At 41.2% G+C, this 18078-nt stretch overlaps 2 protein-coding genes across 3 annotated transcripts in view; one reads left to right on the top strand and one right to left on the bottom strand.

Moving 5' to 3' along the window:
• spock2 (SPARC (osteonectin), cwcv and kazal like domains proteoglycan 2) overlaps positions 1 to 9760 on the bottom strand; it is a 28785-nt gene extending 19025 nt beyond the window's left edge. For both annotated transcript variants that reach the window (XM_035173526.2, XM_035173527.2), the window contains exon 1: positions 9401 to 9760. In XM_035173526.2, coding sequence (XP_035029417.1) covers positions 9401 to 9589 — 189 coding nt within the window. In that variant the 5' untranslated portion in view covers positions 9590 to 9760. The remainder of the gene's footprint in view (positions 1 to 9400) is intronic.
• Positions 9761 to 15676: 5916 nt separating this feature from the next.
• Positions 15677 to 17152, top strand: LOC118119496 (DNA damage-inducible transcript 4 protein). The gene is made up of 2 exons (XM_035173528.2): positions 15677 to 16027; positions 16265 to 17152. Exons 1-2 carry the CDS (start codon positions 15862 to 15864, stop codon positions 16777 to 16779), a joined length of 681 nt encoding a protein of 226 aa, XP_035029419.1. The 5' UTR covers positions 15677 to 15861; the 3' UTR covers positions 16780 to 17152.
• The last annotated feature ends 926 nt before the right edge of the window (positions 17153 to 18078 follow it).

Below are 18078 nucleotides of genomic sequence, written 5' to 3'. Positions count from 1 at the left end.
TTTTTTGGACAATATCCTCGTTTAGGTTAGGAAGACTTTACCTTTGCCATATGGTTAAAAGAAACCAACACTGACTGTTGTTAGTAAATGGGAAACAGATACGCTTTGTTGTCCCAACCATCCACCCCAAACTCCTTCCTCTATACAGACTTTCTGGCTCTATTGCGAGTGAGGATCACTTCGGCCTCTAAAGGGCTTTGTCAGTTGAGTGTAAACGTATGCTGTCTTTTGGTCCTCGATGCTGACACGTTAGGGGTTTGGGGAGAAAAGTCACCTGCTTTGCACAAATGAGTCTGAGCTGCACTCTACACCGAAGGTCCAGCTTACTGTAATCTCTCCCTCCAGACTTTCTCTGAAGGGTTGCATGCCCAACACTCCTGCTGCTGAAGTCCCCTCTTTCATTCTGCCCACACTGAGAGGTCTTAAGGAAAACGCAAGAAGCCCTTTCAAGATGAGAGCCACTGAGAGATGAAGGTGTCCGTGTGCAACGCAAACTTCGGTTGACTGCTGGTGATACAGCTCTCTCAGCACACTTCCCATCATATACTGTATTTAAATATGACCAACATGTCAGCTCCCAAAAGTAAAGCTTAGTCATCTTGATCGTCCCCTGTTGGCTGACTGCAGTATAGGCCATTAATCCTACCTTTGCCATGCTAGTGGATGGGACATGGAAATTTTGTACAACGGGAGAAAGTGAAAAAGTGTTATCCATCTTTATATAGAGTCCATGACAACTTGATATACTGGAGTTATTTGATACATTCACGGGTACCTAGTGCACACAGGGGAAGATAACCCACTTGAACATCATGGCACAAATCCTAATTTAACTTTAAAGTAGTGTAAAAAAGAATGCCTTGAGGATTCATGCACCGATGTTCTCATTTTACATTAATGATAATCTTGCTGAAGCACACTACTGAAAAAAATGTGCTGGGTACGAATGTAGCAGAAAAAATAACCCCAAAATCTGATGAAATAGAGAGAGAAAATTACACTGCCTAGAGGATTTCTTCAGCTGCGGTGCTACATGCAGCATCAAATAATTTCCTCCCACCTAGAGACTCATATAAAGACTGTGTTGCTGCTCGCATCCTCTCAGCTTTGGTTTACAGATCACATGAGACACGCCTGAGATGAAATAAAAACCCTTTCCACCACATTCTCATCCTGTATGTTCTCCTCTTATCTTCACAGCTTCAGGGCAGCAGAAGCAAGCCTCACGTTTCCTGTGTTCCTACATGCACAGACTGGAATCTGAGCAGATGCTTAAGGACTGCAGTGGCAGAAGAAGAGGCAGAGCATCAAATGCTGAAAGTCCGGTCTGCTTCCCTTACAGCACGGAGTCAAGTGCCGAGCTTATGTAAGAGAGAGGGACGGGTGAATAAAAGGTGAAGTAGGGGTTAGTACTTCTGGGGAGGAGATCAATAGATGAAAGGGGAAAGAGAGCAGTGGGGGAAATGTTTTCAGACAGAATTCACCAAGAGTAAGCGGGCGTGTTAAACAAAAATAATACACATCTCAGGATGGAAAAAGAAATGCCGAACATGAAGAAAACACCAAAAATGGCAAATTGGAAACTGGGCAGACGCTTGTGTGAATGTAAACGAATACCTGTGATCTGACCGTTAGAATTTATACGATATGACCTGCACCCTGCATGTTCCACCTGTGGGTGCCACCCCTCGCCTGAACGTTTTGGAGATGTTCTTGTTGTTTCCGGTTGGACTCGGACAATATCTTGCTGTGTTCTTCATATGTTTAAGGCAAAATAAGTAAAACATATTTCTACAACCCAAACTATGCCCAGTCTCTGTTTTCCTTTGTCCGAGAGAAGCACTGGATAATTTGACCTGTTAAGGCATCTAAAATGATTAAAATAAAACAAGATTATTGAACATAGATTGCCAAGAAGATGGAGAGAAAACATAGACCTGCGCTACATTAGATTCAACACTACATGGATTTAAACAGACTTTGATTTGATTTCAGAATTATGACTGACAGATTTCTTTAACCATTTATCCTCAGTTTTGATGCACTGTGCTGTATCTAAACACCATTGATGTGCTTTCTTCAGGGGATATACTGACTTATTTTCCATCAAAGCATATATAGATATATTCTTTTTTTTTATGTCATTATGTGCATTGAGATTTGAAGGACCTGCGGCTGCAAGCTTGGCTTCATTATTACACAGTGGTGCTTAGTCTAATAATCCCTCAGTTCAAACACAGGGAACAGAAGCAAATGGATTTATTTATAAGAAAGCTTAGAAATTTAAATCTTATACATTAGACTGAAACATTCTGAATGCTACACAGCTTTCTTCTCTTTCATATGGAATCACTTTATATTTTGTATGCATTTTGACAGATGAATAAACCCATATTCTGCAGTGCGCTTCTCCTCACTGGTTCATTCATGACTAATCTCCTTCACACCGAAGGCGTATTAATTTACGTCTGCACTGAATTGTGCGACGCTCACGCCGTGACTACTATGGATATAGTGCTTTATACATAATAATTCCCTGCCTTTTTCAAGAGAGGCTCTGACGCCATTTTTCTCACTCAAGTAGAGATGATTGATGTCAGAAATACTGTGACAAGAGAGGATGGGAAAAAGATCAAATACAAAGCCAGAGTCGAAGAAAATTCCACTCAAGTATGTAAACAGTGAATTGCTTTTTCCTCTTCACTACATACAGAAATAGAGGACCAAAAAAAATTTACTGTTTTCATTGAATCTGGCAGTAATGTTGACACAGTGTTGAGTCCTTAAACCTTCTTACTTTGACGTTATAAATCTGTACACACACACACTTACCCACCCACACACGTAGATACAGCCATAAATATAAAATCACACTTAGTCCAAAAAGTCTCGGTGCACCAATGCCAGCCCTCTACTCACTATTTATAAATAAAATCAGCCCTGGTGCCTCTCGGGGCCACGAGAAAACAGTCTGCAACCCACTGGAGAATCTGGTACAAACAGCGAGAACCTTTACACTTCAAGGAAAACACCAAACTCAATCGGAAAAAAAACGACTTGTAACAACAACGGAAAATCAATGACGTTTCCTTGGTAGTGGCCACAAGAAGGAGAAGAGTCAGCCAGTGAGTTGAGACGAGGGACTCTAGAACAATGTAATCGAATAAGAGAGTCACAACCAGATCAGCAGCAGTGGAGGGATACCTGTCTCGTCTCGTGGGAGGGGCAGACCGGCTGTTATTTCTGTTGCATAAGACCAATCATTTCACTACTCATATCTAATGCGGTGGAGATTTCTTGAAAATGGATTCACAAGAGCTCAAATTTTGTCAGACAGGAAGTTAAGCAGGACACACACAAGGAGTAAAATCTCCGGAGAACTCACAGAAAAACAATCAAACACAAACACAAACACAAGCAAAATGTCCACAAAGAAAAGTGTCCAACCATAACCAAAAACTCCCCGTCTCAGAGTCCAGAGTCATGACAGTAAAAGTATTAGCCTGACTTGCTCATGGTTGCAGCTACAGACAAACATAGCATTTAATCTATTCTATGCAGTTTTTATGTTGTAGTTTTGGACTCTCAACTCATTACTCTCAATCTCAGGTATTTTAAATATCGTATGTATCTTGCAGCCCTATTCAACACATCTAAAGCTTGACAGACATGCCATCATCGTGTCTAGTTGATCACCTATGAGCGGACAAGAAATCCTTTGACTGACCATGAGATCTTCTTAGACACCACTTTCTTTCCAAAACTCCATACACTGGGGTTTGGGGTTTTATATCTGTATTTGTACACATTTCATTCTGAGTTTGCTACACTCTCAAAGGGGCTAAAACATCTGGATTTATATTCAACCACTTCAATATTTTCTGACATTCATCCTCTTGTATCAGCGGCTGTACCCACAGGAGCTGATCTCACCCAGGCGGTGACTCACCCTGGCTTAAACCCAAAGGTAATAACACTTTGGTGCCACTTAGAATTATTGTTAGTTTTAAAAGGGGGAAAAAGGGGTTTGATTAATTGAACCGCTCTTGTATAATTTCAAAGGCCATATACAGTTTTTATAATAATTTAAGAGGTGTAAGGAGAGTTGATTATAAATATGACTCTTAAACTGTCCTGTTTTACATCTGGATTCATATAAGCAAACGTCATGATGCGTAACTGTTGAAAGAAAAAGTATTTAGGAGCTTTTACTGCTGCTAATGTCTGGGCTATTTACTGTTTTGTAACCATAGCAGGACATTGGATGTATCCCACAAAGATCTAATAACAGGCAGATTCCTGAATGTAAGGTGTTTTTGCAGCGAGCAACCTATTTGGCAAACAGACTCCCAGGTGTAGTCAACACAGAAGCAGGTCACTCTATGTAGCCAGGCGTGTGAAATGCTTGCAGGGGTTTCTGGCATCTGCAAAGAGGAGTGTTGTCAAAAGAATGCCTCAAAGAGTCCATTCGTCTTCTGCAGCTATTATTCCGGGTGAAAATACTTTATCTAGTTTTCTACACAATTGCATCTGCTGCGAAAATTGATATTTATCACTTTTCATTGCTACACTTATCAGATCGTCTCCCTGTCTCTCCCGCAGCACCTGTGCCCTTCAGCTGTGGCTGTTGTACTGCAGTGGGAAGCAGCTGTAGTTGTGCGAGCGAGGCACGATGAAAGAATGTTTCTTTCTTTTTTTTTTCTCATTCTACTCAATTACAGCCCACCTAAGCCTCTGGTAGCCGGCCAAGACACCCCACGGCACACCAGTAATGCGTTCAAATCCTGACCGACCAGACTGACGCTCTGAGAAGTGTCCGCGGTAATCGAGAACAACTCCATCCGTATCGCCAACAGAGTTCTGGGCATTTGCGGGCCGATGAGGAACGACTCACGTCAGAACAAAGCATGATGGGACAGACTTATGGGTTTCTGATTAGCTGTGATCATCGCTCATGGCATTAATGCATCAATAGCAGTCTATTCTAATATCAGAGATCACGGAGGCAGTCGAAGGTTTCTATATACGAAAGCCAGACTGCGCGCGAGACTGCCGATGACAAATTTACTGAATGGATAGTCTTTAATGGAGTATTTGGCTCCAGTTTTGCCAATGCCATTATCCACAATTATGTTTCCTATAGTGGTGAAAGGATAAAAAGGTGCAGTGACAATCGCAAAGTGTTGAAATTCTGCTGGAGTTTAGCCAGTTTAAGAGAAGGAGATAATCAGGTAAAGGTCGAACCAGGTAAACGTCTAAAATGTTCTATAAAAAATGAGTAGGATGGTGCAGGAGAAACACATCACATCATAATAACATCTGCCAGAACTTGCAGCAAGTGCCGTCATCAGTCTACATATTTAATCCGCTGGCATCGACGAGGGATGTGATGTTTTTTCTTTGTGCTGGCACCAAGTGTTTTCTGCTCATTAAAAATTAAGTGGCTGGATAACGGGTGCAGGCAGGATTGGTACTGGGTGGTCCAGAGCTGCATGAGTGCACACATATATGTGTTTAGATTTACCAGGCACGGACAGAGCAAAGAGGAATAATGACTCAAAAACCTCAAATCTTAAACTCTGACCCCTTCCTGTGATGGATACTGACATTAAACACCCCCCTCCTGGGAGAACTTACATAAACGTGCCCCTAATCCTCTTCTCTTTTTAGGCTCATATCTGAGTTTGGCTTAAATCAACTGGAATTAAACACTAAACCGCAGCTCGATGATTTCACGGGCCGAGGAGTTTTCACAAAAAAATTGGATTTACCGTTGATTTGCTTTTATTAGTCACAGCAGATTGGATCTGCTATGCATAAAATCCCTGGCCATTTAGGGTAATTTTATACTGAAATAGAGATAGACTTTAGTGATGAGGTAATCCCCGCTGACATCTAACTGTCCCCTATGTCTGTGACTTTCCTTGAGCTGAGCAAAATTTCTTTCAGTGTCTGTTCTTAAAAATTACGCTTAAAATGAAAATTAGTTTACAAGATTAATTTTTATGATCCTATAGAATAGATGCAAATATTTCTAGCTGCTTGCGTGTCTCCATATTAAACCAGCTATTAGAGCTGTGTCTATTTAGACCTCCATGTTGAAGGTTCATTAACAGTAAAGAACTTTCCAATTTTAACTAAAGCAACTCTGTGTTCAGTTTCCATGACTGCCTTTGCCTCGTCAGGCATGATTATTTATTTATATTCCCTGCATCTACTGCATTAGTGGAATGAAATGTTGAGTGCACCTGTCAGATTAAAGGATTGAAGGTATCCCATTCTGTTATTTGTTGACTGTAACTGTTAAATCTAATCGTCTCCCTGTGAAATAGATTGAAGTGTGGGAGCCATTTTTGTTGGGAGTGAGGGAGGCTCTTATCCTGAATCTGCGTTTTACATTTCGTAAGAGAATAAACATGAAATATTTACAGTGTGTGTTCCTATATGCATTGTGTGTGTGTGTGTGTGTGTTTGAGGGCTTGTGTGTGTGTGACTGTGTGTGTTTGAGATTGAGAGAGCTTGTCTTTCATGTTTCGCAGCTTTGATTATTGCTTTCCAGTGTTGAATTAATATTCAACATTCAGCTCTCTGAGGACTGTGCACGTCAACATCAATTTGTGTAATCTGAATACCTATAAGTGTGTCATTGGCAGCTCTTTATACATCAACCGACAAATTCCCAGAGACTGAACCACTTTTTTTTTTTTTGCTCAAAGACCAACATGAAGCAGCAGCAATTAAATGTTCATTATAATCAATATTCAGCAGCCCTCATTAAGAATCATCAAGAAAGTACTAGCTGCTGCACAAATGATATTTCAGTGGAAGACGTCTAGGGTCTTAATGATATTAAAAATCTTAATAAAGGAAGTTTCCACTCATTCCTCCGCCCCCCCCAAGTGGGACTGGTGAGGTGGATAGAGTCGTCTAACTCCCAACGGTACAGGCTCCATTTCAACACCATAACAAACAGACTGCTGTTGCTACGGCAGCAAGCTGGAATCAAAGCTGTTCCTACTGGCGATTCCCCCGGGAGGTTCAGCGGTTCACTTCTCTGATGTTTCTGCTGTCATCATCATCATCACTAGAGACACAAGGACTCCTGCCCTTTAATGCACTTGCAAATGAGTACACACCCACAGACACATGCACTGTTTTTTGCATTGACTTCCATTCATTGTTGACAGCCTGACCAAAACCTTACACCTAACCTTAACCATGACCAATTCATGTCAAACCCTAACCTCAACCTAACCACAAGTAATATCTTACCACTAACCTTAACTAGGACCTCAGAAATGATGTTTTGCTTCAATAGGACCTCATAAGGTCTACTGGTCCTGACAAGGTCAGTGCTGGACAAGGTCCCAAAAAGGAAACAAAAACGAGTAAACACACACACTCACACACACACACACATGCAGCATCTTGCACAAATATAGACATAATCATGCACATGTAAGCACACACACAAGCATGCACACACACACACACACACACACACACACACACACACACACACACACACACACACACACACACACACACACACACACACACACACACACACACACACACACACACACACACACACATTAAGACAATTACTCCTGGGAATAATGATCATGAAAGAGATACAGCGTGCAGCTGCTCGGCAGCTTTGATGTTAAACTGAGAAAAAAGGAAAATAGAGCAAGTGACATCTTCATATCGGATGGCAAACCCTTAAACGCTGAAGAGAAGAAGAAGAAGAAGAAGAAGAAGAAGAAGAAGAAGAAGAAGAATAAGAAGAAGATTTCCCTGCACCATTTATATCTAGGGATGCTCTACATACTCCAGGTGTTTGTGTTTTGAACATGTGCTGAATAGAGAGTGAAGCTGCTGCTCTAACCGATCAAACTAATCTGCTCCCAGGAGGCCAATTTTTCACAATCATTCACCTCTTCATCGGGGATGTCCCCGGCTCAGTATTTACAGAGGTGTATGATTTTATGTAGAAAGGCTCACCTCCTCCTCCTGCATCGCTCTCACATAGACGCTCCAGCCAACTGCTCACATTTCAAATCCAATAATGAAACCTATCACGTGCTGCACTGACCAACCTGGATCAATTAAAATCCAATTAACAGGAGTCATATGGAACATAATCCAACTGCACTATTGTCCAAATCCTATTGGGATCATTAGTAATCATTTCACAGAGCCGGAGGCAAAACTCCTTCTATACACTTGCAGATATGGCAATACATCACTGTGCATGCAAACATACATACATGCCCCGCAGGCTTTCATCAATCTCTGCAGCCCAGTTTAATCTGTTCAGTAGGTGAATATGTGCATCAATCAATCAGCGAGCCTTTGCTCTAATTGCTTAATTCTCTTGTTTGTGAAATCTCCAGGGACGCATCTGGGAAAACACATCTGAGGTAACCCATATTTGGGTCACTATGATGGAAGAGGTGCTCCTGCTGTAGAGCAGAGACTAAAACATTAATTGCTTATTATTAACAAAGGGTTAAAAGTGGGAAGAGAAACAGTCTATATATGGATTGTGTTATTGCTTTATTTTGAAGTATAGCTTTTCTGGTAAAGATAGTTTGCATAACCTGATTTTGAGGAGGAAGTTAAAAAATGAAATTGTCAGCCCCTATAGTAGCTTCACGTTTCATTCAGACTGTTTTAATTAATTCTTAGAGGGGGGAAAAAACAGGGTAAACATGTACATGTGTGGAGATGACAAATATACAAAATAAAAAAGATTGAAGGGCTATCATGAACACAATCTTAGTCTAATCTAAATATGTATTTTGGCCTTCCCTAGCCTACATATTTATATATATATTTTAAGATTTTTATCCTATTTTCACAGTTTTCTTTGTCTTAATTCCAAACACTCAATTGCACTTATCTAATTTTAATACGGTACATATCTGTTTCTAGTATTTACAAACATACCACAACAAATTATGTGCATGTGTAAACCTACTCGGCAATAAAAACTGATTTTCTCACTTTATCATGAGGCTTGTTCCACATGACATTTCATTGTACCTGTAGTGACAGTAAAGATCTTTTGAATCTCTCGCCCCCCCCCCCCAAAAAAAATATCCCTAACACTTATTGTTGTTTTCGTTTTCTTATTTGTATTTTTTTATGCAAAGTGTGCTTGTATTTCTCCAGTGTGTGTGCGAATGTTTCAACAGCAGCAGCACCAACTTGTGTTGTGTGGTGTAACTATGTTTTACTAAATGATCGTGCATGTGCGTGTCCCCGCATCACCAGAGCATCTTGTACCGCATTATACCGTGCATCTCTCCATCATCATCATCACCATCATCATCATCATCATCATCATCATCATCAGCAGCAGCAGCAGCAGCAGCAGCAGCGGTGGACTTACGTCTCTGAAGCGGTTCCAGTGCTTGAGCTTGCGGCTGTACTGTGAAATGGTGGACAGCCACTGCTCGTCCTCCATGAAATTCCCCGTCTTGTCCGCCTCCTTCACGCTCCTCACGTCCGTCTGGACGCTGGACCCGGCGAGCAGCGCCAGCGGGACGAGAAGGCACACGACGTCCGTAATGTCCACCATGGTCGCGGATAATTAAAAAAACCCCACAACAACCACACACACACCTCACACAAACACCGGCTGTCGGGTTTTCCTCTTCTGGGAGGATGGAGGAGGAGGAGGATGCTGATGCTGAGGCTGAAAGTACCAACTGATCACCTTCTAGGATGCTGCTGCTGAGGGGGAGGGAGGGGGTGAGGAGAGAGGGAGAGAGAGAGAGAGAGAGAGAGAGAGAGAGAGAGAGAGAGAGAGAGAGAGAGTACAATTTGAGATGAAAAGACTTTACTATGAAAAGTTCAGCCAATTGTTTGTGTTGATCATTTAGGCTGGAAACATTTAATAAAATATTCGCTTGGCTGATTTCGTTCATTTCAGTGTGATCCAGAAACATTCTTTGCAAAAAAACTAAACAACACGCTAAACACTTTTACCCATTTCATTAAAGAAAAGGGAGCAGGAAGGATCATTAAAGTATTTATGTATCTATCTATCTATCTATCTATCTATCTATCTATCTATCTATCTATCTATCTATCTATCTATCTATCTATCTATCTATCTATCTATCTATCTATCTATCTATCTATCTATCTATCTATCTATCTATCTATCTATCTATCTATCTATCTATCTATCTATCTATCTTATCTATCTATCTATCTTATCTATCTATCTATCTATCTATCTATCTATCTATCTATCTATCTATCTATCTATCTATCTATCTATCTATCTATCTATCTATCTACATTAATCAATATCAATCATCATAACATAGATATTACTCAGTAAGATCTAAAGTTTCATATTTATTGTCTAAACAGAGTTTCATTTATTAAATAACACCCAAGCAACATCTTACTGCAAATCCTGGAATTCCACACTTTCAGCATATACACACATATGGACTTTAAAAAAAAAAGAAATTCTTCTTCCTTTTATTATGATGATTGAAGTTATTAATTTTACTTGCACTGCTTCAGCTTTCACACCACTGTCGTTGAGCTGAATCGATAAAAAACTGAACATTTATGTGTCACATTATATTAAATTGTGATATTAGTATGAACCGTCTAGATTCATGTAAAACAAGGATTAATTGCATGATACTGAACATGGTTTCTTTGCTTACTGTACATCCACCCATGCATAAAACAGAATTACTTGCCAAACTTACAATCTTCTCCTTCCTGCAACTATAACAGTAAAATATCTGAGACTAAACGTGGATTGCAGAGTTCATAAAGTTGGAGATGTGATGTCTGTGCTGCCTCAGATTCGTTATCTCCGTTGATTAAGAGACGACACAAAGGCAGTCGGTCTGAGATAATTCCAGTGTTTTCTGAAGTGGGGCGTTTTCACCGTGCCACAGTTTTAGTACCTGACTGTATCTGCCCTGCCTGCTGCATCTCTCCCTGCTGTGCCCTCAGCCGATTCCCCCAGAGAAACACACTGAATGACAGCTCGTAATTGAAGTGCTGGATTAACCGATGCCATGTTTTTTTTTTCTTCATCCTGAAAAGAGTGTCTTTGAAGCCCTCTTAATAACGGCACGAGACAGGGCGTCATCTATCCTCTCGGCTGAGCGCTATAAAGTTTACGAGGAAAGATAAAGAGAGGGGGAGTTGTTTAAACTGAACACACACGTTAAAATGCAAAAAGTGGGATGTGATAAAATCCGAGTTTCTCAATCCAGACAGGATGACATGAGTGTGAACATATTTTACAGTAGAGCTACACACTCTCAGATTGGTGAAAGACAATCATGTGTGCTAACTACAGATCTGCAGTTGGTTTGAACTGGACTGACGGATTCTAACACTGTGCTCTGCAGCTGCAGCGATCTGTCCGCTTCATTCTCACTGACATTAATCAGACTAAGAGCAATGAGTCAAATGAAGCAACGTGAATAAAATGAAAAACATCCCATAAACCACATATTCAGTGCGGCTCTGGGAGTCACAGACGCAGCATGAACCAGCTGACAGGTGAGATGTGACAGTCACACAACTGAGAGGAGGAGCAGAACATGACAGGCCAACAATGTTCATCGTATTTATTGGAGTAAGTTACAGAAAGGGAAAAAATGGGTGAGTAATCCTAGACTCACGGAGCCGAAGGGGGTTTCGTGGTTTCGTGTAATCCTGATAAAGGTGAGGAAAATGTCAGTCGTGTGAGAGTGGTTTCCCCAGGTCGGATGCTTTGTGAAGGAAAGAAGAGGAACCTAATTGTGATGGCTGGAATAGCTGCAGGACGGAGACATGCAAAGATCAGATGATGCCCATAAACAAAACATGTAGCCATACTGTCAGCCACCATATACCTCAGAAGATAATGTTAACACTACTTTCACAGTCCTCTAGAATATCAAATGCTTTGTGTCACATTTTGGAGTCCAAGCGCATGGCATGATGAATCGCTGTGTGGTGATCGGTTAGTGGATCAGTTAGTTTGGTCCAAACCATAAAGATGGAGGACACATCACTAATTCCTTCTGTTATGCGACCATCTTGCCCTTTTGACGCAATTTGGATTCATTAGTCTATGAATAAGTGATCGTGGTGTGGAGCCACATGGTCCCGCCTATTCACACAATCAACCAATCACGAGCCAGTTTCCGCTGTCAACACCACATTTCTGTAGCATCAAATAACAAATTAAAACCAAACTTACCAGAAAAGAAATTAACGCATGAACAAACATGGAGGAGGCAGCTTTATGACCGATTCTGCAACCAGCCACCAGGGGGCTACCAAGAGGATTTGGCTTCACATTTAGGGAGCAGTCATCTCGTCCATTTTTTGTATACAGCCTATGTTCCAAACTGAAATGTCTCAATATTTACTAGTTGGATTGAAGCTAATATTCATTCATGGTTGACATTTCAGGATTTACAGAAAAGTTTCTTTATTATTATTATTAAGTTACACCCCATACGGATTATATCTGGAGTGATTCAAGATTTAAAGAGTAGTCACAACAGCAACAACGAGTCGTGTTTAATTCAAACCAAACACAAAAGCATAACATCAGCAGTATTGCTAAATAATGCACACGGTTCTAAAATGAGAGATCGCTTCAGTCAGGGACAAGCCACGGTAAGAGTACTTATAAATAATGATCGGGATCCTTTCCGCTGTCTGATGTCATGTGGTCGCAGCTCATCACGTATGCATCGACTGTCATTTACTCCTTCACCTATAAACCGACAACGCCTGATGACGATCAACCAATATCAATAATCAGGCTCATTTGCAGGCACAGCCATAATAACTGGAAACTAGAATAAACAAATGAAAAATCTCATTGAACCATATTTAAATTATGAATAAATGATATGTACATGTCAAATTAAATTATATGACTCTCCTAAAATATATGTACAAACCGTGGAGTGGATAGACGCTTCACAAATTCTTATACTTAATATTCATGTAGTATCACTGTGCAGCTTCTTAGAGATACAGTCTTAGAGGATGCTTGTACGTTCACAGTTCAGCATTTTCGTACAACACAGTTTTCACAGTAGTCAGTCAAGTATAATTTTCTCACATTGTAGTTAAATGCTATTTCCTCTGTTGGGCTCATATTTACAATGGAAAAGGGATTTGAGATTTGCTTTGTATTAGATAATTTAAGAAAAATGGTTGTAAAAAAACTGCACATGGGTCAAACGGCTATTTCTGTTTAAGCTCATAAAATCAAAGTAATTGCTCAACCTTTTTTTTTACTTTCTGAATGAAGGGCGGCACTTTGAAACACTGGGTAGTTAATACTTTAACTCTCTTTTCAGGCAAATATAAAGAGTCTCATGCTCCATTAAACCCAACATTCAAAGTACAGGCCATTAGAAATAGATGTGGTAATGTGTTGGTGCAGAAGATTGTGCCTCAGCAAATATCGCCAAACATCACTGTCCCCCCCCGCCCCCTTGAGATTGCAGGTCTGTTTCTGCCTCTTCCAGCAATAAATCCCAACCTAAAAGAAATGCTGTCCCACCTCCAACTTCAGGTGTCACACGCACATGGAGCCAAACACAGAACCCTGCCCTTGGAGCCCCAGGGTTTTCAGATAATAAACACTGGGCTGTGAGGAATGAGATGATGCACACATGGGGTATTTAGCAGGGAAATGGAATGACCCTCTATTCGTACTATGATCATATGCAGAGGGGACGACACTGCCCCACTTTTCATGTACAAAGAAAAAAACACAAAGAGTCCAGGACTGTTACATGAAAACATTCCAGATGTCTCAGTAAGGTGGACCCTGCTCTCAACAGCACGCTGTTGCCATAGTTACAGCCTGGCAAACACAAGCCAGGGACCCTTTTACCCGTTTCTGAATTAATTACCAACATGGGCACATTAAAAAGTGCCTGAAGAAGGTTGCATGTGTGCTTGCTCAGGTGTAAACATGTTGCATTATCCACTCACTGTAAGTGCCTCGTAATCGCTGGATAATTCTCACACCCAATGCTGGAACAAATAGTTAATAGGAAAATGAAAAATAGAGAGGGCAAAGGTTTTTCGTTTCTGATTCATTGCAATGTGCTGCAGATTAAAGCCCATTGTCCCAGAAACAGAAAAAAATCAATTCATAACAATTCATTTTGCAGTAGATTTATTACACGTAAATTATGGGATGGCCTGAGGCTGCTTGGCCTAACAGCTCTCTCAGGCCTTTGTTGAATAGTAAAACACAGAGCCTGTCACGCTTTATTTCCTCTTTTCCATTTTACAGCCTTTTTTTCCCCATGACATGTCAAAAATAATGTTTTACCCCAAACAGCGAACCTTAGTAAAATGACACATCCGTATGCTGAGTTCAGTGACACATTAAAATGCAGGAAAAAAAGATCACAGTGGAGACTATTAAAGTGCACATGCTCGCGAATCGTGCATTCACTAAAGACCATGGGTGTATTCAGGCATAAACATTTTACATTATAGACCCCATACTGGTGGCAGCTTCTTTATTGTCTTTAATTTTAAGGTGATGTACTGGCGCCACGATCTGGAAATACAGTGTATTACACCATTTAGGTCGAGATATTGCATCAGTAGATATACTGTAAACGCCTGCAGTAAATCCATCTGCAAACATTCTGGTCATATTCTTTAAAGTGGATTCACCAGTTTTACCAGTATAAGTAAGTTTTGTGACCTATTTCCATGGCAGATTAGATTTTTAAAGTTATCTGATATTTTTTTCTTGACAAATATGTTTGAATAAATGTGTTTAACTCAATGAGTCTAGAACTGAGCTTTACTAGTAGCCAACCTTCATTCGTTAAGGGTGTTTCACATTGCCTATGTTTAAACAGCACCCCATTGAAGTGCATGCAATGGTGTGATTTTTTAGGCTACTCCCATGGAAATCAAACACAGAGAGGGTTTAGCTCTGAAGGGCTAGAGAGGGGAGACAGAGGTGTTTTTTCAGGGGTGGGGGATGGTCTCTCTCTCTCCCTCTCTGTGTGTGTGTTCAGGCTTGCGGTCAGGAGTTGCTCCAAAAGTTGGTACAGACAAGTCGGCTGCTTCTCTAAACCTCTTGGAATCAATCTCCCTAAGAACGAGAAGAAAAAAAGAGTTTTTGTAAATGATTGAAATCCTTGTAAAAGATCACACCACCTCCGCACACTAAACAAACACATTTAACCAAACTACTGATGCAGTGTGAAACAATCAACACATGTAGTCCAGATACACAAGTACTAACAACCTCTGGTCAATTCAATGATGACCCACATTAAAGTATTAGCATAATAGTTAATAATACAATGGGTTTAATTGTATCTGGAGCTAAAACATCTTAAGTTTCTGCCATGATCCTACTTTGGCTTCACAGTTTTTTAAAAATAAAGTAAAGTTTCAAATAATGCTCTTTTCCTGTTGTATTGTGTGACACAGTTTTACCCACATTGATTGGCTCTGTCAGTGTGGCTCCTATTTGTGGCTGTTAGTATTGTAAATAAAAACTTGTGAATTAGTTTGAGTGGGGGGTCAGGCGCCTGTGGGGGTCAGAGGGGAGGGGGTTGCTCATCAAAGCAACTAAAAATGTTACCAGGCAGGCTAGAGAGCTGGGAGACGTGTGCTTTAACCTCATTGGTTAACAAAAACAATGGGCGGGGCGTTGGGGGCTTGGGTATTTAACGCTTTGTTCCATTGTTACAGTGTTTTCCAGCTGGTCTGGTGTTAGGAGCTCTGGGGCCCCACTGTTACGGGACACTGTTGCACCTTCTCTTTCTTTCTTTATTCTAACAGTCCCTTCTTTAGTTGTTTTTTTGTGTGAAGATGTCTTTTTCCTGCAACCAGTCCCTGGATGGCAGCTTTCCTCCCTCTCCGGCGGAGGACAGGGGCGCACAGCGGCTGTCCTGGGGCAGCCTGCTGCAGAGGCTGGCCGAGCTGAAGGGGATCAACCAGCAGGTCACAGCAGAGCAGGGCTGCAGGAGCGAGTCTGGTGAGTGTCACTGGCTTTTGTTTGGAGCAGGAGGCCCCATTGTCTTTTGTTTGTGTTGATGCAAATCAATCTTTTGTTGAGATGTTTACTTGCACATCAAAAAAACTAAACAACTGAATATAGAGCAACAAAGGGTGAAAGGAGATTAAAGCTTTTACTGACCTGCTTCTATCTTTAACCACCATAAAACTGAGTTTTAAGTTTAGGCTGAGCCTAACCTGTATTCTTTTGTTTCAGGATCTTTAGCAGACATGTCTCTCTCAGAGTCTGACAGCAGCATCTTCTGTGACCCCCTGGAGGAGGCCCTAGCCACAGATGTCCGTGCAACCATCACACAAAGCCTCAACAATGCCTCCCACATCCTGGGCTGCTCCAAACTCATCCTACCCGACTGTCTCTTGCACAGCATCAGCCAGGAGCTGCTCCACCTGGCTACATGCGAGCCCTGTGGCCTCAGGGGAGCGCTCATCGACCTGTGCGTGGACAGGGGGGACCAGGGCTCCTTGTGCACTGTGGACCAAATAGCAGTAGATGCCACCCTGGTCCCAACCTTCCACGTGACCCTCGTGCTCAGACCCGAGTCCAGCGGGTTGTGGCCAAGGGTTCAGAAGCTCTTCAAGGGGAGCAGGACCCCGCAGACGTCTGGGACGCCTCTAGGGCCCCGGAGCACTCTGAGGCTAAGTAGGAGATTCAGGGCCATCAAGAGGAAACTGTATAGTTCAGGGGAGGTGCTGATTGAAGAGTGCTGCTGACCAAGCACTTCTCTCCTCGATGAGCTGAACTAAATTCATGTTGAACATGAAAAAGAAGCAACGTAATGTCAATCGGCACTGACCAGATTGCCCTGAAACAACACGTACACCTCTGTGGGTGCATTAACGTGTGACTAAGGTTTCCCTGGAACCAGCTAAAGTCTCATGGCTGCTACTCACCTGTCTGCAGGTGAATCAACAGTGAAGACTCATGTTTGAACATGGGTCGCTTTCTTTCCTATGAATGTAAAGTCACACCCTGAAGAGAACTGGCTTAAGTATTTGATAGTCAAATATTATCAACCAAAACTTGTCCTGTGTTGTTTTGTACATGACTCGAAGAACATAAATAAATAAATTATTTTCTACTGAATTGTGTTACGATTTTCTTCTTTGTGAAAACAGTGTCCCATTACCAGACTAATCCTATAAAGCAGAGGTCTTCAACAGGGGGTCCGCGAAATTTTTGATTGATTAGACAATTTTTTATCTTTTTTTTTTCAACCAATTTTTTCCCCACTAATTTAAATGTATTTAAATACACATTAACATGAATCCAACATAAAATAGCGAACGGATAAATGGAGGCAGAAGACGTTATCTTTCAGTCAGCAATGCACACACTGCAGCTCCTATACCTTGCACATGTTTAAAATAAAAACATGAATATATGAACCTGTGTATTATTTGAATAGCTTAGTATTGAATGCACAATAACAGGGTAGCTATGTTTATACATGGCACTAGGCCCAGTTTAACATCAAACACAATTTTATACAATATATATAGTAGGGGGTCCCTGCTCCATCTCTCCATCAGTTTGGGGGTCCTTGGCCTGAAAAACGTTGAAGAACCCTGCTATAAAGCATTTGCTACAGTGACACACTGTACACACTAATGATCATAGCACACTGATAGCAGCTAGTAAACAGAAAAAAAACAACATTTTATACAAATGCTGTGCTTTATTTAGTAAACTAGAACTGCACTCAGTACTCAGCTTTGGCACATGATGTGGTGAGGGGCATTCCAAAAAAGATTACCTGAAATGTCATGTGTCGATGGTTTGGTTGGTGGTTGTGTTCTAAATTGTCAAAGGGCAAGATACTGAACCCCTAGCTGTCACTGACTGTTATACCGATGGTGTATAAGCGTTACATATAGTAGTGCTGTGTGAATGAGGGAATCTGACTTTACTGTAAAGAGCTTTGAGTGGTAGGTAAGACTGGAAAACAGCTACACAAATTCAGTCCATTTACTCAGATGCATATGTGAAGGCCGAACAATCCTACATTAAAA

This window comes from Hippoglossus stenolepis, chromosome 12 (genome assembly GCF_022539355.2).
Source record: "Hippoglossus stenolepis isolate QCI-W04-F060 chromosome 12, HSTE1.2, whole genome shotgun sequence".
Taxonomy (NCBI): Eukaryota; Metazoa; Chordata; class Actinopteri; order Pleuronectiformes; family Pleuronectidae; genus Hippoglossus; species Hippoglossus stenolepis.
Note: the sequence above shows the minus strand (reverse complement) of the source record. Positions and strands in the feature narration are given on the sequence as shown.

What these genes read in the sequence shown, in the direction of transcription:
- LOC118119496 (XM_035173528.2), top strand. Translation starts at nt 15,862, where the DNA reads ATGTCTTTTTCCTGCAACCAGTCCCTGGATGGCAGCTTTCCTCCCTCT. An exon ending in GGGCTGCAGGAGCGAGTCTG is followed by an intron (nt 16,028 to 16,264) that starts GTGAGTGTCACT and finishes CTTTTGTTTCAG; the next exon opens with GATCTTTAGCAGACATGTCT.